General features: G+C 35.1%; 1 protein-coding gene across 1 annotated transcript; it reads left to right on the top strand.

The window, feature by feature from the left end:
- Nucleotides 1–383: 383 nt before the first annotated feature.
- On the top strand, nt 384–23,266 carry UFL1 (UFM1 specific ligase 1). The gene is made up of 19 exons (XM_038176328.2): nt 384–546; nt 1,166–1,311; nt 2,065–2,093; nt 2,826–2,923; nt 3,773–3,887; nt 5,037–5,167; nt 5,723–5,781; nt 8,181–8,327; nt 9,501–9,676; nt 10,371–10,550; nt 10,903–11,023; nt 13,714–13,836; nt 16,149–16,269; nt 16,911–17,074; nt 18,465–18,595; nt 18,735–18,815; nt 19,561–19,646; nt 20,066–20,246; nt 20,969–23,266. Exons 1-19 carry the CDS (start codon nt 470–472, stop codon nt 21,170–21,172), a joined length of 2,370 nt encoding a protein of 789 aa, XP_038032256.2. The 5' UTR covers nt 384–469; the 3' UTR covers nt 21,173–23,266.
- The last annotated feature ends 563 nt before the right edge of the window (nt 23,267–23,829 follow it).

Here is a 23,829-nt window from a genome sequence, read left to right as displayed (position 1 = left end):
CTGTATAAGCTGTGCGCCTCACACACCAGTCTGAGCATCCCTAAATTTGTCAGTAGTGTCGTTCTTCTCATTCCGTCAATGTCCCCAGAAACACCCCAAAAGCCTGGCTCGCGCATTAAGCCAAGTTTAATTTACGTTCTCCGCACTAAAAATAAAAGTAAAAAAAAAGTAAAAATAAAAATAAATAAAATAAAAATAAAAATAAAAATAAAAATAAAAATAAAAATAAAAATAAAAATAAAAATAAAAATAAAAATAAAAATAAAAATAAAAATAAAAATAAAAATAAAAATAAAAATAAAAATAAAATAAAAATAAAAAAGCAACCCCGCAGACCGGGGGCAGCCGGGCCGGGAGGGGGCGCTGTGGGCCGCTGGGGGGGGGGGGGGGGGGCTGCGGCGAGGAGCTTTGTCCGCGCTGGCGGCCCGTAGCTCGCCCGGTTGGGCCGACGTGTAAGAGGAGGGCGGCCATGGCGGCCGCCTGGGAGGAGATCCGGCGCCTGGCCGCCGACTTCCAGCGGGCGCAGTTCGCTGAGGTGGCCCAGAGGTGAGCGGCGCCGCGCCGGTGCCCGCAGCCCGCGGCAGGACCCCGAGCCTCGCCCCACGGCCTCCCCCCAGGCCCGGCAGCAGGGCGGGGGGAAGGTTTGGGGGGGGGGTGTTGGGGAGTTTTGGGGGGCGGGGGGGTTTGGGGGTCCCCAGGGGCGTGTTTAGGTCCGGGGGAGACGCGGAGTCCCGGCCGGTAAACATCCTCAGGCCCAACGCTCTGATCCGTCAGCAGTTCGGTAATAGACTCTGTGGCCCAGAACTCGTTTATATTAAAAAAGAAATAAAGTACGAGGAAAATAAAGAGGTGTATAAGGGCAGTAAAGAAACCCTGTAAGCGCAGCCCTGCCCGCCTTCACAGGAAGGTGCGATCCTGTTGTGGAAGGGGCTGACAGCTGTTGGGCAGTGGAAGTCACCTCCCAGCGATGATTCGGGCACGAAAAGCTGCGTGGGTGAGTTGTGGGGCATCAGAAAAGTAGGAACACGAAGTGACTGTCATAAGAAATATTTGATGCACAGAACAGCGAGTAATCAATTTATCCCCTCTGTACAGTATTTTTAAAGCAAGCATTTAAAGTTTGTGAGTGCTTGGAATAACCTGTTGTTCTTCATGCTGCTGATAGGTTGTCAGAACGGAACTGTATAGAAATCGTCACTAAACTGATCGCAGAAAAGCAGTTGGAAGTGGTGCATACACTGGATGGAAAAGAGTATGTCACGCCAGCACAGATCTGTAGGGAGATTCGGGATGAGCTTCATGTTAGTGGTGGTAAGTGTCACATCTGCTTTTCTTCTCTTGGAAGTTAATATTGAAGGCTATGGAAAGAATTTGATAGTTTTTTCAGTACCCAGAGTATTTCAAAAAAGTGATCATGCTCTCTCTTGCTTCATGTACGTGTGAATTTATTTTTTTTTTCAAATCTGTATTAGGCTTTTAATTAAACATACCAAGATACATTACTTGATTCTTTTTTGCCTATGTAGAATTTCTGAGGTACAAATGGTCTATATTAACCCACTTGAAGGGAAGTTTGCATTTTAGTATCTGGCCCAGATGTTTGCCCTGGGCTCAGAATTTCAAAACCACTCTCTGTTCACATCATTAGTTGTAATAATTACATTTTTAAATTATCGTTGCTGATGTTTGACTGTAGCATCATGCAAAGGTAAGAAGCTTTGACAGCCTCTGTGTTAATACTCATGGACTAGTGGTCAAATCTGATCAGCATCAAGGCAAAACCAGTCAGGAGGGAGCTGAAAAAGTGATTTTTTTTATTTTTTTTTTTTTCCTGGGGTTTCTGTATTGGGTTGTCAGCAAAGCCATAGTGTAGAACAGCATGGGGTATCTTGCACTTACCATAAGTGATTTCTGTGATTTGTCAATATTTAAAGCTGAAATTGGTTTAATTAGTCTACAAAGTAGTGAAGTGTTCTGTACACAATAGACAATGCTGTATTTTAAACCTGCTCAAGTATGTTTTATATACTAAAAGTATATTTTTACTTTTTTTTTTTTTTGAAGGTCGAGTAAACATTGTTGACTTGCAACAGGTAACTTTTTAGTAATAAAAAAAATACGTTCTTCCTTTTTTTTATCATGTCTATTGTAAATGTGGACTTCATCAGTCACACTCATTTTTTAATAAGAGAACAGTTTATGAAGAGCTGGTAGCCCTTCTCAGAGTACTGCAGATTATTTAACGCACACATTTGCTGTTTTATGTAGAGTTCCTTTGTACTTAATGATACTCTGTGATCTGTGAAATCAGCACCAAAATAAATGGATTTTCTTGATGGTCTCTTCCTTTGCAGACTAAGGGGAAAAAAGAGTTGTTTCCCATTTAAATCTAAAACTGTGGGAGCATGCATAATTAACTTTACATGCGTTTTTGGATCCTCCCTCTTCCTTCATTAATCTCTTGTCTCCACTAACCTTTATCCTCCAGTAGTCTTCTTCTGTGACTAATTTTCCCTTCTGGCAAAGAAAAATCACTTAGAATCAGAAAACCTTTCTGAAAGACAATTTAATATTTTCTGTTTGTAGCTTTCTGCAATTTCGTATTGCATAGCTTTCTGTTAATCTTGTCACAGTTGAAAAGAGTATTTTTACCCAGTGAAGATTTATTCCAAATCACGGATTTGCAGTATATATATGCAGTACTAGAAAAAAATAAAAGCAGCTTTCCTTAGGACATAAGAATATGTAAGTATAATAGCTCAATGTTTAAGAATTGTTTTCAATTTAAAATTCTTATAACAGTTTTGTTGTTTGTTTGTTTTCAGATAATAAATGTGGACCTTCTGCACATAGAAAACAGAGCTAATGATATCGTTAAATCAGACAAAACTATTCAGCTTGTGCTGGGACAGCTTATAAATGAGTGAGTGCTTTCAGGAGCAACATTTATAACTCAAATCTTGTCTATTTTTTGAAACACAGGCTAACAATGAGAGTCAGCCTTTGTTTCTGAGGCAAAATATATTTTTCTTGAATGCTATTACAGCTGCTTGGTGATAAGTGTTTATTTTCAAAATGGCTAGTGATGCCAGTCTGAAGGTATTCATTGAAGCCATGGGACAAAGGCATTCTGAATGTCTCTGCCCAGTATTCAGAGGTTTTATTTCTTATTTCTTCATGTTTTTGTGCTCAGAAGACAGATCTCATTTGTTTTGTGGGTTTGCTGTCTGCCTCGGCTGTTGACAAACCTTCTCATTTTCACCCACCTCTTGCTTTACCTCACAAGCCTAAGATGTATGAGTTATTTTGTGGCTTTCAACATGCCAACAAACACTGAAGTAATACTGTTATGGGGCTGTCTCTGTTATTGATTGCATTGCAAGATTTATTCTTGGCAAAGAACGTGTAGTTCATGGCTTTATTGAAACAATTAAGACATACTATGTTTACTAAAGCCCTTTTTCTAAGTCTCATTGTCATAAAATGTTTTCCTGTTTCTTCTTTTTTGACAGATTCATACAAGCAGGTAAATGACCAATTTTAATACTAGCTGCCTTGATTACAAGGCTTTTAAAAACACACATTTTCACTGGCATCTTTCTCTTTTATTCAAGTAAAATAACTTCTAGTTTGTTTTTGAGAATATGCACCAGAACAGGGTATAGTGCCAGGCCAATTAATAATTCATCAGGGGAAGTGCATGTGGATAACAGGTTGACTTTGAATTTCACATCAATTTCATCTCTTATTTTTTCCCTCGATTTTAAATAAGGAGTTACCTAGACCAATTAGCAGAAGAAATAAATGATAAACTACAAGAAACTGGCCAGGTGACAATATCCGAACTCTGCAAGGCATATGACCTTCCAGGAGACTTCCTGACACAGGTGATGGAACCCACCAACCTATCAAACGTAGAATCAATTGTGTTCACCTTCTTTTGTCATCTTTGCAGTATCCATGGCTTTAATTGTGACAGGCTGGTTGTCATTCTAAGCAGAAAAGAATTACTATGTAAAGGTTGCAGTGTGACTGCTATTGACAGATTGAGATTGATGTTTGCCTTTTCAGTATTGGGCAACATTTCTTCAGGGTCTTTTTGAGTGTTAGGAACAGAGGGATAAGTTAGACTCGTGGAAGAAAATTTCACTGTTTGACGTATTAGAAGATGTAAGGGTAAATTCATCAGTCCCATTAGCTAGGCAGGAGGCAGAAATACAACGGTAGAGACTTTTCAATTTATTCAAGAAGGGTAAAATAAACATAGTTTTTTGTAGCTGAAGCCAGGCATTCATAAAAACTTTTGTTAGTGACTATCTTAAGTGTTTAAAAGGATTAGGGAGAATCAGAGACTTTCAGTCAAGGTTGGATATTTTTTGGAAGATACTTTTTTCAAAGGGTAGTTCTGTGGCGTATTAAGTGAGTAGTCATGTTAATTACAACTTTGCTGATTCTTAATTTGTGAACAGAATTCCTCTAATGTTTGTTACATGGTTAGCTTCTACAAAAAACATTTCTAAAAATGAAAATTATTATATGTTTTTTCCTTCTTTTTTGGGCAATGCTGAAGGTTTAGTTCAATTTGCACATTTATGAAAACCTTTTTTGTGTTTATTGCTAATTTACTTCTTGACTGTTTGAAAAAATTGATAGTGAATTTCTCTGCCTCTAGTTCATACAAAATAAATAGAAATGTTAAAATGTAATTTTGAGTGTGCATCTCCAAACCACATGGATTTCTTTTGCAAAGTTTTCTGTATTGGATACATACATTGTAATCCTTTTAAGACAGACAGAAGAGAGCATTATTAGGAAAGCTGAATTCACTGATTTGAAGTGTGGGCTATAATGGCATCAACATAATGACATCAACATACATACAGTTAGACACATTCTCAATATATCTAATAATTAGATTTGCCTTTTTCAGCACAACTATCTGTTTTGTCTGTTAATACAGATTTCTTAAATCATGTCTGTTTAACATTGCTAAAATTGTAATTTAGCTAAGCAATCATCCCTGCTTCTATTTACAGGTATTATCCAGGCGTTTGGGTAGAATTATTCATGGACGACTAGACCAGGAAAACCGTGGGGTGATTTTCACAGAAGCCTTTGTTTCCCGGCATCGAGCACGCATTCGTGGTCTCTTCAGTGCGATTACTCGGTAAATTGCAGCACCTGCAACCATGTATTAAAACTTTTTTTTCCATAGTTCTTTAAAGACCAAATTCACTTGAGACTGAGAAAGAAAAGAAACTCATGGATAGCTTTCTTCAGATATAGTTCAGTTCCAGGAGAGCAAAGAAAGTATAACTGAGACATATTTACATTTTTTCCAAAAAAAAAAAAAAAAAAAGGTTTTGTTTGTTTGGAGAATATCTATTCTTACTGTCATTCCACTGCTCCCCTGTCAATTATGTATTAACATCTACCCAGTACACATTTCTGTAGGAAATGTTTCTTAATAGATCGAAAAACTTTTGTGTCAAGTTGCATGAAGAAAAAAGGGTTACTTATAACAGAGCTATGATAATTACCATATTTTATCATAGTAATTTACAATTAAAACCTTGTCACCTGTGTTAATTGTCAGTGTAGCAGAGTGGGGCAGAGATACTACTACATAGTTTTGTCCATCTGGAATAACCTCTTGTTTCTAGATTCTTCACATCCATATCAGGTCATTTAGTCACATTGTTTTGTTTTTCTTTTTTCCGAGGCCTACACCTATAAGTAACTTGATCACTCGGTATGGATTTCAAGAACATTTACTTTACTGTGAGTTTCATTCAGACTGTTTTGTATTTTTGTTAGTTAATTCAGAGATGCTTCATTACTAGAAGTGCACCTTCAAAGAGGCATTTTAGTATATACCACTAATTCTGGAGTAAAGAACAGTATGCTTCTCTCTAGTGTAAAAAGTGTTAAACATTTTGTGCTATCCATAACTGAATAGATGTTCTCTGTATCTAAAGCAATGAAAGCATATAGTAATGAAATGCCTCTGGGGGCAGGATGATGCAAGAAGTACAGTACTCGTTTTGTGATCTGTTACGTTATTTGCCCTTAGCTACTGGCAATTTTATCAGTGAAGCACACAAAAGGGGACAGATTTTGTGTATCCAAACAGCATTAACTGCTCTGGACTTCATTTATTGACTTTTCTCTGTGGTAGCAGAGGCAGAGCTTTTGTTACAGTCATAGTTAAATGTCTTTATATGCTGAGAGATAAAGCATGCTCTTAAACTGTTTACCTTTATTTTCTGCAGCTCTTTAAATAGAAATTCATAAAGATTTCCTATCCAGCTACTGAAACTTGTAGGCAGTACTTAATTGTTTCTCACTTCTAATATTTCAGCTTTTCTTTGACCACGAGGAATCCCCTCCCATCTCTTCAAGATGATGCTTCAAGCATCATTAATCTTGTGTGTTGGCTGACCAAGTGTTGTAGCTGTACAGAATCCTTTAATGGTTTTCCATCCCTTCTCATGAAAGTTAATCTCTCTCTTCTGTTTGAGTCTTTTCGCCTTCAGGGCATTGCATACTTGAGAATCATACTTGATTCTCAGGAAAATCTCTGCTTACTTTCTTGCTTTGTTACAAGTATATTCATTACAAATGAAAATCTTAGCAGTTAAATCAAATCATATAAATGCCCGACTTTCATATAATCAAATTAAGGTGTTTTTTTTTCCCTAGGAATGTGTTGTCCAGCTATCAGTAGATTAAAAGGAAAATCTGCTAAACTGCATTACAGCAATGTTGCAGTAGGCAACAAATTTCAGTATGCAGTTAGTCTTTTTACAGGCTCTGCAAGTACATGATTATGTATTGCTCATGTACAATGTTAATTTGAATTGAAGTTCGAGTATTTTCCTGTCACAAACAGTCAGCACAATGGCTAAGTGTGTTTCTAGTACTGTCTCTATTTTTAATGAGTTAGTTCATCTTTTTCTTTAGTTCTTCTTACTGTATTTAATTCCCTCTGATGTATTTAATTCCCTCTGATAGGTTTCAAAGAAGTTTTTATTTATTGCCAGAGCTCATTTGATCAATTTTTCAGAGGTACCACATCAGTTCATAGAATTATAAAATTGTTTGGATTGGAAGAGACCTTAATGACCAACTAATTCTACCCACCCCTGCTGTGGTTTCCTTTGCCATAGCCAGGGAAAATAATTGATAATTATTGAGTTCTATTGATTATTTTAGTATTATCAGTAATGTTTCACTGGAACTTTCCACAAATGTTGGAAACTTGAAAGTATCTTTTCAATGACATTATTTATACTCCTTGCCTTTTATCTTTGTCATTATTAGCAGTGTGTTTTAAAGTAGTAGTTGTGAGTTTTGCCTCTTCCAGACAAAACTGCTGCAGAACTTGGCAGCTGATTTATTTTATTTTTTAATGTACCTAGTGACTTATGTTCTGCTTTTCCCTTTTCATAATAGGCAGATCATACATTCCCATGTGCCTTTAATGGAATGAAAATACCGTAGTTAGCATGAAGAAAGGTTTAGTACTTTGGTTCTACCAGATCACAGTACATTCTTTGTAAGCAATATTTGTTCATTACAAACAAGGAATTTATTACTGGCAACGTTGTGAACATTTTAAACTATAAAGACAGTAAAATTGTAAAATTACTCATTGTAAACCGTATGATAGGTGCTAACATTTATGCATTTTAGATAGCAGTTTTTCACGTCTTTTTAGTATGTTCAGATCTCTCTATTTTTCATATTGTCTAACATGCAAACAGTGAATGCAAAGAGAACACTATTAATAAAATACTTATATTATATTGTCTCCTCAGAGAACAAACCTTTTATGACTGCGTTTCTTAAATTAAAAGCTGAAACTGTCCAGATCTATGTTGAATAAAGAGACTTTTGATCCTTCCATAGTGGCGCACTCTTTCAGAACGTTGGATGATTTTGTGAGCTTTTGTCAAGAAATTCTTAGAAGTGCTAAAAATAATGGATAGAACTTGATAATGTTTCATTTGAACAAGCACCTGTAGTTTGGTCTCTAGTTTCTTTCTATTAATAATAAAAAGAAAAACAACTAATGAGGGGGAAAAGAAGAAACAAAACGGAGAAAATAATTGCTATGTTTAGATTAATGGATACATCAAAGTGCAAAATGTCACTTCATTTGTTTTTCTTTCTTTTAGCTGTGCTAGAAGAACTTGTTAACGCTGGTCGTCTAAAAGGCACCGTGGTTGGTGGGAAACAGGATAAGGCTGTGTTTGTTCCAGACATCTATGCCAGAACACAGAGCAACTGGGTGGATTCCTTTTTTAAGCAGAATGGTTACTTAGGTAATTAATCTTCGTTCTCTTGGATAAAATATCTTTCTAAAGTTAGTATACGTATTTAGTCTTACTTTAATATAGATACTATCTAGTGTGAAGCTTTGCAAGTATAAGTGGTAATAAGTACAGTTAATACTCCTTTTAAAAGACCGTCTTGGTTATAGTTGTGTTACTTCAGCACAAGGAACCATATTTCAGCAGAGAGAACCATGATGCTAAACAGTAACTTTATTTCACACAAAGGGTGTTAAAAATGCTACTTCTATTACTGTTCTGAAAACATTTCTTAAATAGACTGCTTGTAGTGGACTTTTCAGGTGGTTGTATTTGGCCTATATAATTGGGAATTGTAGGTCCGTTATCCAGATTGCAAACAAACTTTGACTGTTGTCCTGATAGCCAAGAATGCAGTGCGCAGGAAGAACCTTTTCCACAGTAAGATTTGCAGAACTGGAGTGGATAGGAGTGTTCTGGTATGAATCCAGATATGTCTATCTGACTTAAAGCTGACTGATGCCTGGTGATGGCGTTTTAAAACGGGAGCTGTGGGAAAATGTGGACCTGAATAAAAAGGGGAGCATACCCTTATGGTCCCAGAGGGCCATTTATTATCTTGCATTTTGAATACGCTCAACATACTTTGCTACATACTGTAGTACTTTTAAGTGCTTCCGTAATATTGCTCAACTAAGAGTATCCGTCAAAGTCTTTAAATGTTTTCAGAACATCTAAGTTTAAACTGCCAAATACTTTAAATGCTTTTCTTGTGAGGCACTGAACAATTCTACAAGTATATTGGGTTAATTTTAGAAAACATAAGATTTTGACATTTTCCATATTGTAAATATTGTTCATGCTATGTTAGAATAATTTGGGAAGATGTCATTGCAAAGATAAATGTAGTGGTTTAAGAATCTGAAAGAAGCATTTTTTTCTAAAACTTGGACTGAAGTCATGTCCATGGTTTATTGTTCATAGTTCTGTTGACTGCGTTTAGCTGTAGCTTGTATTGAAGCAAGTTTTAGGTCAGCATCAGCTTGAAGTTGCACTTGGGCATATAGAAACTATATGTAATTCTTTTTTTCCTGCTTTTCTTGAAAATTGCTATATAAGATACTGTAAGTAGCATGAGTAGTATAAGAAGGAATTTAAATTTAACACATTCTGACTGTTTTGTAGAATTTGATGCGTTATACAGACTTGGAATCCCTGACCCATCAGGCTACATTAAAAAAAGATACAAGTCCACAAAACTCTTATTTCTGAGAGCAGCTTGTGTTGGTCAAGAAATTGTGGATCAGGTTGAAGCTTCTGTAGAAGAAGCCGTCAGTTCTGGAACCTGGATAGATGTAGCAGTAAGTGATCCTTTCTGTTGGAGTTGGATTTAACTGCTTTGTCTTACTTTTGTGTCAGATGATATTTTATTGAAGCTACATTTATGTTTAATGTAAATCCCATGTTGTCAGACAAAAATATTCAGACAAAATGTCATAACAAACAGACTTTATTTTCCTTTACATTAGTCTGAACAAAAGCAGAGGAAGGCTATGTCAGTACTCATCTGATAGATACCTAAGACTAACTTCTCGTTTTAAATTTAATGCTAATGTTTTTTGCCAGAGAGCAATATATATTTTTGGTACTCTTGTGGAAAAAGCCTTAAACTGAAGTCTTACTGAAGTAAACTGAAGTAAATTTCATTTCACTAAGGGATATTAACCATTTTGTCCTAGATAAATCCTTATTTTAGGCTTTAGAGTATCACTTTGTCTCCTGGAAGGAGGTGTGTTGTTGTTTTGTATCTGGTGTTACTCTTCATCTCTTGAGCTGCATTTTGAAGAAGTTGGTGTACGGATGTAGCACTGATCAACTTGAGCGATGTTTTTGGGATGTTAGGAGATTTAAAGTAGTGTTTACTCTTGAATTACTCATTTAATGTTATAAGTGAAATATATTTTAAGTAGCTAAGAGCAAATCTGTTTATCCACACATCTGTCCATTCCAGAATACATTATTGTATGTAAATGACTTCTATGTTCTTTACCCTAGACTCTTCTGCCAAGTTCATTATCAGCAGAAGATTGTGGAATTTTGCTTCAGCAAGTGATGAGATCTTTGAACAAAAACTCTTCCAGTTTAGTCTTCAGCGACACCATTGTAGTCAGTGAGAAATTTCTAAGCAGCTGTACTGATCTGTTTTCTGATATGATGAAACAGAAAGCTGAAAAGGTACAGTTTTTCATTGGTCAAGATGCTACGTTGAATTTTGGAGCATAGTTTGATTGTCTTTGTGTGTGCTGTTACCATCTCTTTACTTCTCATCTGAAATACAGCTTAAGAAGACAAGCAAAAAATGAGGAGAGTTTGTATATGCAGTTGGTGTACTTTACTGTATATTCAAGGAACATCATCACAGTTAACAGTATGATCAGATACTGAGTTTGGATAGAGGACTAAATACATCTTCATGTCTTGGAAAACATCATGTTAGATTAGTATACTCTGAAATGGCTTAAATATTCCTGTATGTATCTTTTGTTGCTGTCTATCTTTCCTACTAAGTGCATGTCCTTTGTTGTAGGAAATGAAAAATAACCCTGTTCACTTAATCACTGAAGAAGATTTAAAACAGGCTTCTGTTTTAGAAAATTCAAATGCTAATAAAAAAGACAAAAAAGATGATAGAAGAAGGAAGGCAACTGGTAAGTCAATGTTTTGCTTATGCAAAAAAAAAAAAAATGTTTAGCCTTAAAAAATTTAATTATGAAGTTATTCTGTTTTGTAGTCCATTAGTTTCCTCCAGTCCATTGCTGAAGATACTTTAGGAAACAATCCAACCACTTGTCATGATTATACTGTAGTTGTAGATGTATCTGAGCTATGTACCTGAGAACTCATTTCAGATTCAGTACAGATGAAGTACCATAAAGAAATCCTGAGTTAGTCCAGCACAAAGCACATGGCTCTAGAAATGGAATCCGTGTTCATTTGTTTGTGTATATGGTATATTCACACAAGAATGAGTTGTATGTGAGGTCCCGTGGAACCAGCTCAGAGACATCTGTACCATTTTTTACTACACAGTGTAGATACACTCTTATTCTCTACACTTTCAGGGATCCAGAAAAAATAAAATATTTCTTAAGAGTGTTCAGAAATTACTTCCAAAATCATCTGGTCTAACTTCAGAAATGAGATACTAAGGTTTTTTTTTGTTGTTGTTTTTGAGAATGTTATGCTTCTTTTTGAGAATCCCATGCCAATAATTTTATGTTTGCATACATAACAGTCATTTGGAGATTCACACAATTTACTTTATGGTATATTGTGTGTTAAATTAATTCCATGCTTTATTCCACTTGTGTGGTGGCTGTTTGGAATAAATTTTAATTTGAGGGAGAATAAAAATGTGTAGCTTAAAAAACCCTTTGAAATCTTTCTAGTTTTTAAAACATTTTTCGGACTAAACACTGTATTTTCAGTTCCAGAGATTTTACATGACTGTTGTGTTGCTACGGCACAGCTGAGCAATCTATGTTGAACCCACATGCAGAGTTTTATATGCTATTGAAAGCAACAGAGCATTGATGCATCTAGCTTAATTGAATATACTAATTTGAAAAATAAAACATAAGATTCTACTCTTAAAAGGCCATGACTGAGTTGGCATGGAAACTAAACTTACTCTTGCCACAAGAGACAGTAGATTTTTCTAGGCCATAGCTGAAGTAGAGAAGCTTGAACTTTAATTGAACTGTCATAAATCGAATGGCTTCAGTTTCCAGCCTTCTGAGGATTAAAGTCTCTACAGAGCATGTACCATTTGGAGTTTTGTTCATATCCACAGATAACATATGCTGTGCAATAAGCAAGACTACCTTGAAGTGTTTTTGTATTGATTGTTACATGCGTTACCTCACAACATTCAAAATTATGGTTTAAGGATTAGGTGTTGCTGCATAATGGCAAAATGTGGCCAATGTCACATTGCCTTAATGTCTTGTCTGTGCACGTATGTCTGCTGTGCAGGTGCAATGTGGCATGGCCTAAGTGTTAATGCCACTGATACAAATACGGATTGTGCCATGTACTTGGTGATTTCAAAATAAATTGTCAGTTGTCCACTTATAATGCCATTTGTAGCAGTCTCTTACAAATAAGTATATACGGACGCTGCAGAAATGATCCTTCCTGTAGGTTACAGTCCATCCTGTTGTCATAAACTATGGCTTCTTTTCCAGCTGTAGTTTCACTTACTTCATTGCTCTCTGAATGAGATACTGACTGTGGATTGTGGCTTTTTTGTGTGGCTTTCAAGTAAAATGCAGGATGAAAGTAGCTTGCTTTCAAAAAAAGCTAATGCGTTGCACTCTTGACAAACTTGACAAAGTCATGTATTAAATAAGTTTGTGAAAAACATCCACTCTTGCTTTATGGGAGGTCAGAAACTCGGGTCTCACAGTGTGCTGCTAGATGCTACTGGGCAAGTTTATTGTTCCTGTAAAGTAATTCTATGCAGTTAGCTTTCTAAGTGGCAGCATCTTGCCCTTGTGTTCCCTTTTGTCAAATGATGATAGTACTGTTAGGTAACATAGTAACTTGAAACCTTGGACCTTATATTTAACTGGAAAAATAATTACTTTCTCAAGACTTAGAGCGTGCATAGAACTAATTATTCTGGAGTTTAAAGTCAAAGAACAAGGGAATGAGCAATGAAAAAGGGAGCAAACAACTAAGCAACTTGCATTGTGCAGAGGGAATATTTTGTAAGTTGAGATGCTATCTGCAGCGTAAATATGTGGGTTACAGCACCTATGAACTAAGTAATTTGTTGTTTGTCAGAACTGGAGTTATCTTACTGCTTCACAGTCATCTAGGAACAATTGAAAAAAGTATTAATTGAATGCACATTTTCAAGAATATTTGGGGTAAATGCCTGGAGGATTATTTCTATGAAAGTCAATGAAGTTGCATTATGTGGAATATTTTTGAGTAACTTATTTGTTCAGCATCACTGAACAAAATGCTAACTGCTTACTAAAATGCTGTTTTCAGCCATTAGAAAATCTCCCATTACATGAGTGAAATTAGTATCTCATCAGTTTTCATCTGGAAAAAGGTACTACTGATTTTTTTTAATGGCATATGTGGTTAGTATTTGTGTCTATTTGTGACACTAGTTAAAATGAAGCCTTCACTTAGTATGTTTTTCTAAAGAACAAAACTTGTAACACTAGTATTCTGGCATATGTATTGTAGGTTATCTTTCGACTCAAGTTTTTGACTTTTCATTTTTTTAATTTACCTTTAACAAGGACTGCAGATAAATTACCATAATATTATAAACTTTTAAATGCTAGAACTGTGAACTAAGCAAGTAATTCTCCACCAGAGGGCAGTGGAAGTGTGAGAGGAGGCGGTGGTGGTAACGCTAGAGAGATCAAGATTAAGAAAACCAAGAAGAAAGGAAGGAAGGATGCTGACAGTGATGAAGAGTCACAAACAACTAGCACAGGTATGTCATTTTATTTTGGGCACTGTCTACTCATAGAGACATGTTTATATCACCTGCTTTTCATCATCTCTAATTTCCCCACTATGTTGGTAAGGTCAGGTAAAATCTCAAAGAATATGAGAATACTATTCAGTTAGAATTATATCAATGGATATAATACTGCTATTTACATGAAATGTAAATACATATTCACTGAATAGTCTAACTTAGTCTCTGAAAAAGAAACCAAAGTAATGGAAAATAAAGCAGATATTTTTAAATTTTGATTTTATGTAGGAAATGGTTTGGATTTCAGGATGAAAGTAGTGTATATAAATACCTAAAGGGATGGTGCAATTAAGACAGAACCAGGCTTTTCTAAGTGGTGCCCAGTGCCAGGACAAGAGGCAGTGGAAATAAACTAGAACACAAGATGTTTCATCTGTTCAGTAAACACTGTTTACTGTACAGATGATGAAGTGCTGGCACAGGTTTCCCGAAGTGGTTGTGGAGCCTTCCTCCATGGAGATACTCAAAAGCTATCTGGACATGGTACTAGGAAAGCAGCTCTGGGTGGCTCTACATGAGCTGAGGGGTTGGAACAGATGACCCTCCAGAGGTCCCTTCCAACCTCTACCATGCTGTGATTTTGTGATAGGGATATTGTAGTTGGTTTCTTAACTCATGCTGAATAGTGTATGATTAATAAAGTAGTTCCCATCCATTTCCAAAGCCTGGTTTACTTAAACAATTCATAGCATTGAAATACTACTTAGACATTAGTCCTCATAAGCATAAAAATACAGGTTTAATTTTTTAAAATAAGATTCATCTTGTATTAATGAGACTTTTACATCTTAGCTAGCTACCTTTGTAAGCCTACATTTTAGTGGCAGAAAGTAGGTGTTATGAAGGCCCATCAGTGAGACTAGTTTTAGATCTGTACTATAGGAGGAGTTTGAATCATTCCCTACTGGTGCCCATTTCTCCCTGCTGATTGTTAGAAGAAGGAGCATGGAGGCTTCCTCATAAGCAGATGCTTACATGGTTAGACTTTTATTAAACAGTGACTGCAAATTAAACAGTGCTAATTATGTGTTACTTCTTTAATTCAAGTACCAGATGTGTGCTTCCATTTTATATGTAGTATCTAGATTTCTAATAGTGACTGCAAAACACTTCTAAACATATTTGAAGTTTTGAGGCACAGTGTCTTAATTTTAGGTGATACTACTCTCATACTTTCCTGTAATTCACATATAAATGAAGTTATTTTTCCAGATTGATGAGTTACTGAGTAACACAGTGTTAAATCAACCTTTTTGTGTGTGTGTGTGACCTTTCATGTTTTACAGTTGTTGCTAGTTGTGCTGTGTTATTATAAATAGACTGAATTAAATAGTGTTTCATGAATGCTGTTTGATTAACTTCATTTTTGAGTTACTTCCTGTACAGGAAAAAAAATACTCAGTCATCATATTCATGAACTAAAATCCCAAGATAAATTCAGATGTAACCATTCAAATATAAATAACAACCTTCCAAAAACTGATCTAAGTCCCCTTTCCATCTGTTTTATATAGTCTTCTATGTTCTTCATTGCTACTGTAGCAGGACTGGAAGACTCATTGATTTCCTTTCAGTTACCTTACATGCCGAATTACCCTATTTTATCCTGCAGCTGGAATATGCAATGCCTCTGCTTTTCCAGTTCCCTGTCGTCATCCCGATCTCATTCTTAAGTGTAAAAACTAACATCTGCAGCATGCAGATGAACTTAATATATTGCCCAAAACAAAAATGCAGATGCAATAGTTTATATGCAGCATAGAAAGTGATCTTAATACCTGAATTTCGTCCTAATTTTCTTACTGTATCCTGTCTGAAATTTTATGTAATCTTGAACTATAACCTCAAGTTGAAGATACTCTCTGTTACATGATCATCTACACTACTAACTGGGTTAAAAAATATATCTTGTGAATAATAATATTCTATTCAGTTTTGACATTTAAAAAATATCTGTTTGGTCTTGGTAAGGTCATCCTTCCCAAATATATAGGCCAGACAGTTTGAAATCTTCCACCAAAATGTTTTTGCATATTTCTTAAGTTGTCTGTAACAGAAAATAACTGATCAAAAGAGATTTCATCAATTTTTCATATGTACAAAATTTTACTGTTGTCTGTAGTCATCCTTTTCTTTGTGTTGGTAATGCATTTCTTCTGAGGATGTTTGAACTATGAGGCGTTTCAGTGTCTCATACCACAGAGTAACTAAAGCAATGTTAAGTATAGAGTTTTGACAGTGAATGTTGTTTATGGCTACTACAGATAGGAATAAGCACATGGAGTTCCCTTTCATGACCCAAGAGGAAATTCAGGATGTTTTAAAGACCCGTATGCAAGACTGCCCTGAGGAGCTTATTACAGAACTTGCTGAACATCTAATAAGGTAACTTCTGCAATTCAAACAGAGTTAGAAAGTCTGTGATTCATTTCAGATGAATCTTCTAAGCAAGAAAACGGAATCAAGAGAAAAAAGTTTACTGATGGAAGTGAATCGATACTCTCTTTCTGTACAGATCTGTGCTATATACTTCCTTTTGTATTAGAAAGCTGTACTGTCACAGTAATGAGAAATAATGCTTCTGCCAAGCGGTAGGAAGTTCTGTGTCCCGTGTCAGGAAGAGATTTCAGGGTCACGGTTATATTTCCACACCCTTACAGTGATCTATGTTGGGATTTTACCAGTGCCATCTTATGTACAGCTCTTGTATGTCCTCTGTCCCTTGTGGCACTACTGGCACTTGTGTAACTGGATGGTAAGCTAGGTCAGCAAAGATGAATAATTTATTTTAAAAGATGTTCCATGAGTGTATGTGTTCAGGGCAAAAAGGACATGAGAAAACCATAAGGACTTGAGAAAACCATAAACCTTATGGGCTTGCTTTATATCATCATTCTGTGGCTTTTATGTCCCACTCACTCTGTTGTGACATAGCTTTCTCTATTGGTATGTTTGGAAAAATCTTCAGCATTTTTACATTTTGCTTTAATATTCCTTTTTTTCTGCTTCATCTTCCCTGTTCTAAGACCTCTAACAAAAAGTTATCAAGAAGTTGTGCGTTCCGTTTTTACATCTTCAACATCTTCCTCTGGAGCTAGCAGAAGACAGACTATGAAGGACTTGCAGGAAGAATTCTCAAACTTGTACAACAACATTCGGTTATTTGAAAAGGGAACAAAGCATTTCACAGGTATAATAAATACATAGTTAAAATGAATACACTCCTTCAAGGATGTTGAATTTATTCCAGAATCCATATGCAGAGTCAAAGAAGAGCAACAGTTTTAAGAAAATTAAAACTTAGGAATGTATTTACAGTGTCTAAAACTGACCGCCTGCTGGAGTGCACTGCTTTGCACACTTACTGAAACACATTCTCTTTACTTCATATCCACAGTCTTCATTCTGTCCAGGTCATTGTGTTCTTGGCCTTTCTTCCAAAGTGTTTGTGTCCCTTTTCAGTTTTTATTGTCTCTTTACTATTTTTTTAAACTGACTTCACTCTGTCACCTGTGTAACTAGTGAAGACAATAAATAGCATCTGACTCTTGAGAACTCACCTCTCAACCTTTCTTTGGTTTGGTATTGAAAGTAACTGCTCCTTGTAAGTACTTTTTCAAAAAGGTATAAATTCATTTTTGCAGTGGGTTACTCTGTAATGGGTCTTTATCTACCATTATTATTATTATTATTACTATTATTATTTTTATTATTATTACAGAAAGGACTTCTCTTACAAGCAAAGACTTGTGGCTTTTCTCTTTTTTTTTTTTTATTGGTTGGAAACAGAAGTGCTGAATTACTAACAGGCCAACTCCTGTTCTTACCCCTGCCATTAGAGTGGTTCCAAAGAGTGTTTATCAATATGGTCATAGGTGCTTTATACATACATGCATACATGCATAATCTATAATATATATGTATATAATATGTTTATGTATAATTGTGTAAATTACATGTATGTTATTTTTATGTATTTATACATAATAATGTACATAAATATATCTACAGCATTTTCCTAATGCTGTAAATGTTTCCAAGATTCTGTGCTCTTCAGTTTTCTTTGAAACTTTCCCTGTGGAAAGTTACAGCAAAAGGAAATATTAATACACATAGAACAAATAAACGTATTTTTTAAATAAATTTAGTTATTTCCCATTAGCCTCTGTTCTTGTACACTGGCTCTTTTTTCCTAAATTCTGCCATTTCAGCCTTCTATCGCATGCCAGCTCATTTAACTGCTTGTCTTGTTGACTTTTCTTTTTCATACTTCTACTCATTGATTAGCAGAATCAACAGTGTGTTTGTTCATTAGCAGTTCTTGCTCATACAGATACACCTTCTTTGAAGTACTAATGGTGCATTCAAATGCTCTTACAGACCCAAAAGTCCACATTTTCACTGAAGAATGAGGTACTGTAAATGAGGGAAGATTCTCTTCATGTATCTAGATAACTTTCTTGTACTACTCTGGGTTGACAGAGTCCATGATTTAGGAAGTGTTGTGATAACTGTTCATATGAATCAGCTGTAATAAGTTACTTTCCCACTTTTAATCTTCTTTTTTTTTTTTTAAACAGATGAAACTCAGACTAACCTTGTCAAGCATCTGTTGAAGACTGTCTGTACAGATGTTACAAATCTTATTTTCAACTTCCTAGCATCTGATTCAATGATGACAACAGAAAATTACTCTGCCATCACAAGTGAGGTATGCAGCTATCAGTTCCTTTTTTGACAGTCTCAAATAGATCAGTGATACTTATTTAATATTTAACTTCTGTTTAAATATGCCTACAGTTAACATAGTAATTCATATTGCAGATTGTTTCCATTCTTCTCTCATACAGGTCAGGACCAAGATTTTAGGTAAATTGCCAGAAGACACCAAAGGTCCTTTAACTAAACTGCATACTTCTCTGAATGGCAAGGTAAAGTATTCCAGAATCTTTTGAGTTCAGATTTTCTGTTCTGGTGATACTACGCTAATAAACAGCTGAAACACATAGTGTAGTACATAAATGGTGCTGCTGCTGTAAAGGCTGAAGGCAAAGTCATCTTTCAAATTTATGTAAGTCAGTGAGAGTAAGTACATTTTCATATATGTGAATTTTAAGAGGTGAAAAGGTGATCTCACATTCTGATATTGATAGTCACCTGGCTGTTTGCTTCCAGATGGACTCTAGTGTATCTTTTATGAGAAAAACAAAAGTTGGTAGAGAATCTGCAGTTTAAAGTGATTGGTGTTCCTTGTATTTACTTTTTGAAGCTCCTTATGTTCTCCCATGTATTCGTTAACTAGTATTCCTGGGTATTTAAAATAAATAAATAAATAAATAAATAACAGATTATGGCAGTGTAAGTGTAAAGGAATGCAATTTATAACTTCTTACATGCAAAAGACCATTTTTAAAGAAGAAAAATCTATAAAGAATTGCAGAATGAATTCCTATTTAGTATTTCATTTTTAATACTAACATTATAATATTGTTTTTGTATTTAAATATGTGAACTATTGGAAGGTGGATAAAGTTAATTTTTACTAAATACTTTTTTGTTTTTCTACCATGGTTTATTCTAAGTGTATTCATTGTCATCTATTTGGATGATTAATTATGAACAGTAGTTAGCTTATTTTCTAACCTGCTTACACAGATTATTACTTTTTTTTAATAGAGTTTAGAAGATTTCCTTTCATACCTTGATTCTGCAGCAGATATTTGTGATATTATGGTGAAAAAAGGAGACAAAAAGAAAGAAAGGTACCTTAATTTTATTTATTCTATTTACACTGTGTGAAATGTAGCTTTGTTGATGCACAAATGTCAGATGGCTAGTTTGGTAGCAGTCACACAGAATGTGTGAGAGGCAGTCTGTCTTTCCAAACTGTTTAACTGAAAAATACAAAGTCAGGCAGCCTTAATTCCATGGGAGAAGTCAGAGAGGAGAGTTTGTATTTAGCTAACTTGCTTGGCTGGCTGGTTACTACAACATACCAGTTCAGGTTCGTTAGGGACTTTTTCAAAATCTGAGCTACAACAGTGCTTTTTTGTTAATCAAGAACTGATTGATCAGAGGAGAAAGTAGCCTTATTAATGTTAGAAGAGCTTTAGAGTCTATTTTAATTATTATAAGACAGAATGGGAAACATATTTTAATCTAATATATTCCTGTTTCTTAGGCAAGTCTTATTTCAGCATAGACAAGCTCTGATTGAACAGCTAAAAGTAACAGAAGATCCAGCTCTTGTTCTGCACCTGACATCAGTACTGTTATTTCAGTTTTCAACCCACTGTATGCTTCATGCACCAGGGAGATCTGTACCACAGATCATTAATTTCCTAAGCGGCAAGATCCCAGAGGTATTCCTTTCTAGCCTTTTAGTGGGAAAGCACATTTTTTCTATGACTAAACATAAAGAGTTGTGCCTCATACTGACTCCTTCTGCTGTATAACACTATCACCTTTGCTTTTCATGTCTAATTTTTATGTGCAGAGTATGCAGTTTGTCTGATCTATGTTTCTATTCAAGTATATCATTTCAGGAATCTCTTTTCAACATTTTTTAAATAAAATTAAAAATCCTTAAGTGATCTGTCTGTACTGTAGCTTTTGCTTTTATCTGTAGAGTCAGCTATCCATTACGGAATGCTATAAATTGCTGAAAATTCTTAAAATTCTTTTTCCTCCTACCTAGAGCGTGGATGATTTTGAACTTTTCTAATTCAGTCTTACAAAAGATGTACCTCTTCAAAAATAAAGTTTCAAATTCTATATCTAATCAGCCCAAACTGATGGTGTTTACTGACTGCATTGCTTTACTGCTGCAGTGGTTAATTGTCCTGTTCCCTCAGTATGGGTGTACTTTTATTTTTCTACCTCTATCTTTCACAGAATTTAGGTTAGGTTGCAAAATACCTTGATGGAAATACATGCATCACTAACCTTTTTTAGACAAGAATGGAAGAATGTGTGTGTTTTTTTAACATTTATTCTTCAATTAATTAAAAGTTTGTGTACCTTCTCCATAATGTTGACATTTCTTTTTATTGTTTGTTTTTTGTTTTTTTTTTTCCCCCTTTAGGATCAGCATTCTCTGTTAGTCAAATACCAGGGATTAGTAGTGAAACAATTGATCAGTCAGACTAAGAAGACTGAACAGGGGGTCAGCGATGAAACAGAAGAGGACGAAGGAGCAGATGCCATTCGGAAAGAGCTCCAGGAAATCACTACCTCTATCAAAGATCTTGTTCTCAGACCTAGAAAATCTTCTGTAACAGAGGAATAAAATGATTATTGAGTGCATCCACATCTGTGATATACTCAGATTTATTTTTTTTTATCCTGAGGGGAAGGATAGGAGAAAATGCTTGAAAAACTTCCAATATTTGGCTTCTCGCAAATCACAGCCAGGGAACACAGCTGTTGTGTGATAGTGACAAATGGAGTTTTGTTTATGTACTACTGCAGCATACCTGTAACATGCATAATAATGTATTAGATGTAGGTATGACAGAGCGCAACTGTGGGTACTCTGGGTATGAAAACAATGTTTTTTTTAATTGGCAACTTCGAATGAGACCTCAAGAAATGGTTATTTTTCCTGTAACACTGTTCTGTTACATGCTTCTAGTTATGCTCTTCTGATTTTGATTTATAATGATAAAAGGATTGCATATAAGTTTATATAAGCCTATGTATCAATCTCAAAGACTAGTTTTGAAATGATAATATTGCTATAAATGGTGTACAAATGAAAGGCCACTTTTACTTTTTGATATCATGAGTGGTTATTTTCAGCTTCTGTTCACTAAACTGCAAGAGTAAAAACACTTGAGTACAAGTTTATGTTCCTAAACTTAAGTGACTCAGTATTAATGTGAGTTTCTAAAGGTACTGAAAGCTTTCAAAAATCAGCACACCCATACCATTCATGTGTTAACATCAATAATAGCAGCTCATTTAAAACTTGTAATTGGGACAGAAGAGGCAATAATCTTTTGCACTAGTATTTTGAGGGTGAAGAAATAATGTTGCACCAGCCATATTTAACATACTACATGTTATTCAGGAGTCTTGTTGATTTCTCAGTCCAGTTCTGGTTGCAGTTTGAAGGCAGCTGCCTTGAGGGAACTTCTAGTATTCTGTTTACCCTGAGTTTCTTGAAAAAAAATTTAAAAGTTAACTTTTATGATATTTTTACACAAACTTTATGGACTGAAATTTGTTTTTTCTAACCTGAAATAGCAAAATATTGTTAAAAGGGTTTCACTCAAGTGTTTTACCTGCCTTATTTTCACAAGTACTTTATGTATTCAGGAAAGCTGAAAACGTGTAAATTAAATAAATTGGAGTTCTGCCACTATTTATGACATAAAACTTGTCATAACACTATGTCAAATTAATTTCTAATTTGCCACATTAAATAGGGTCACTTTAAAACCATAAATGTTTTAGTTGTATCAAATCCTTTTTAGATTTATATTACTTCAGTAAGGCCCATTGCTTTCACGTGTGTAATTGCAGGTTTTTGCATAAAATCAAATTTGAGTACTAAGACAAGAAAGCATTCTTTTCACTGAAAGTTGCTCAACCAAATTTCCAAAATTCTTTGATGCTGAAAGAAAGCAAATAGATTCTGTGCAAGTCCTACTTTGTTTAAATACTTTGTCAGCAAAACAAATACCATTCATGTATTCTACATGCTTAATCAAAATTATCTGCAATCCTGAAATTAGAACAACAAAAGTTGACGAGGTGAGGTACAGAAACTCAGATTAACCAAGGTTGAGTTAATTTTGATAATGTACTTTTATATCTTTAAAATTGTTTTTTACCTTACATTTAACGATGTTCACATCATAATTCTGATCTTTTACCCACTGCAAGAAAAAAGCAGTGTGCTAGTTGTAAGGCAGAAGCAAAGGTAGTTGTTTGTTTTTCTTTGGATGGAGGCTATCTTAGATGACATTAAAGGACAGCGAGGAATAAGAGAAAAGTAGTGTTCTGGCTCTTCAGCTTTGTTTAAGAAAAAGTTTGCATACAGTGAACAGGCTTGATTTGCTGTTATTTAGCCAGAATAATGACAATTTTCCTATACTGAATGTAAACGATTTTATATAACACGGATCTATTTTGTAAATAGTATGCCATATGACATTCTGTATGCAAATATGAAAATATTTTAATAACATTAAAAGAAGTATTTAAAATGCACTTTGTTGATTTAACCAATGGTTGATGATCTTGCAACTTGAAGCTTTCAAACAGCAATCAGTTATATGCCACTGTTTTATATAACATGCTGTTCTGAGCGTTCCTGTATTTTTGTTTGATTCTGTTTTATGCTGGAATAATAACTTATAAAATCTACTAAACCATGCATTAGAGTTGCTTTATGGTAGCCATTGTTATAAGAATTATAAAAACATGTGTGTTCTTCTAAGTAGATGAGAAAAAGCCACTAAAATTCAGAGGTCTTTTATGGAATTCTAGAACACACAAGTTGGAAAATTTTCCCACGGATACTTTTGTTGTCTCTTAGATATGGAAAAACAGTCTTTAGTTTATGAAGTAGACATATCTTGAAAGAGAGGGAAAAAGAATATTTACAATTTCCTGAATATTATGCTAATTTGTGGGTTTTACCTCTCCCTATGAGAAATTAAAGGTTGGACTTGGTGCTTAGGGGCACAGTGTAGTGGGTGACTGGTAGTATGGTGATGGTTGGACCAGATGATCTTGGAGGTCTTTTCCAACCTTAATAACTCTATGGTTCTGTGTATGTAAGAGTATTCTTGTCTTAGAAATCAGAGGTTCAGTTCACAAAACAAAAGTGCCTATTGGCATATCTAGGAAAATGAGAAGCGATGCACAATTACAACATTGTTACTTCGGCTTTAAGTAGTGTAAGCCTCTTATGACCTTCACCTTAATCACCAGCAT

The sequence above is a fragment of the Anas platyrhynchos genome, chromosome 3 (genome assembly GCF_047663525.1).
Source record: "Anas platyrhynchos isolate ZD024472 breed Pekin duck chromosome 3, IASCAAS_PekinDuck_T2T, whole genome shotgun sequence".
NCBI classification, from domain to species: domain Eukaryota; kingdom Metazoa; phylum Chordata; class Aves; order Anseriformes; family Anatidae; genus Anas; species Anas platyrhynchos.
The sequence above is the reverse complement of the archived record's forward strand: the minus strand, read 5'-3'. Positions and strand labels throughout refer to the sequence as shown.

Bases quoted from the DNA above. Each gene is read 5' to 3' on its own strand.
- UFL1 (XM_038176328.2), top strand. From the start codon at position 470: ATGGCGGCCGCCTGGGAGGAGATCCGGCGCCTGGCCGCCGACTTCCAG. The intron at 1,312-2,064 runs GTAAGTGTCACA...TTTTTTTTGAAG, and splicing joins TGAGCTTCATGTTAGTGGTG to GTCGAGTAAACATTGTTGAC. The intron at 13,837-16,148 runs GTATGTCATTTT...TGGCTACTACAG, and splicing joins GTCACAAACAACTAGCACAG to ATAGGAATAAGCACATGGAG.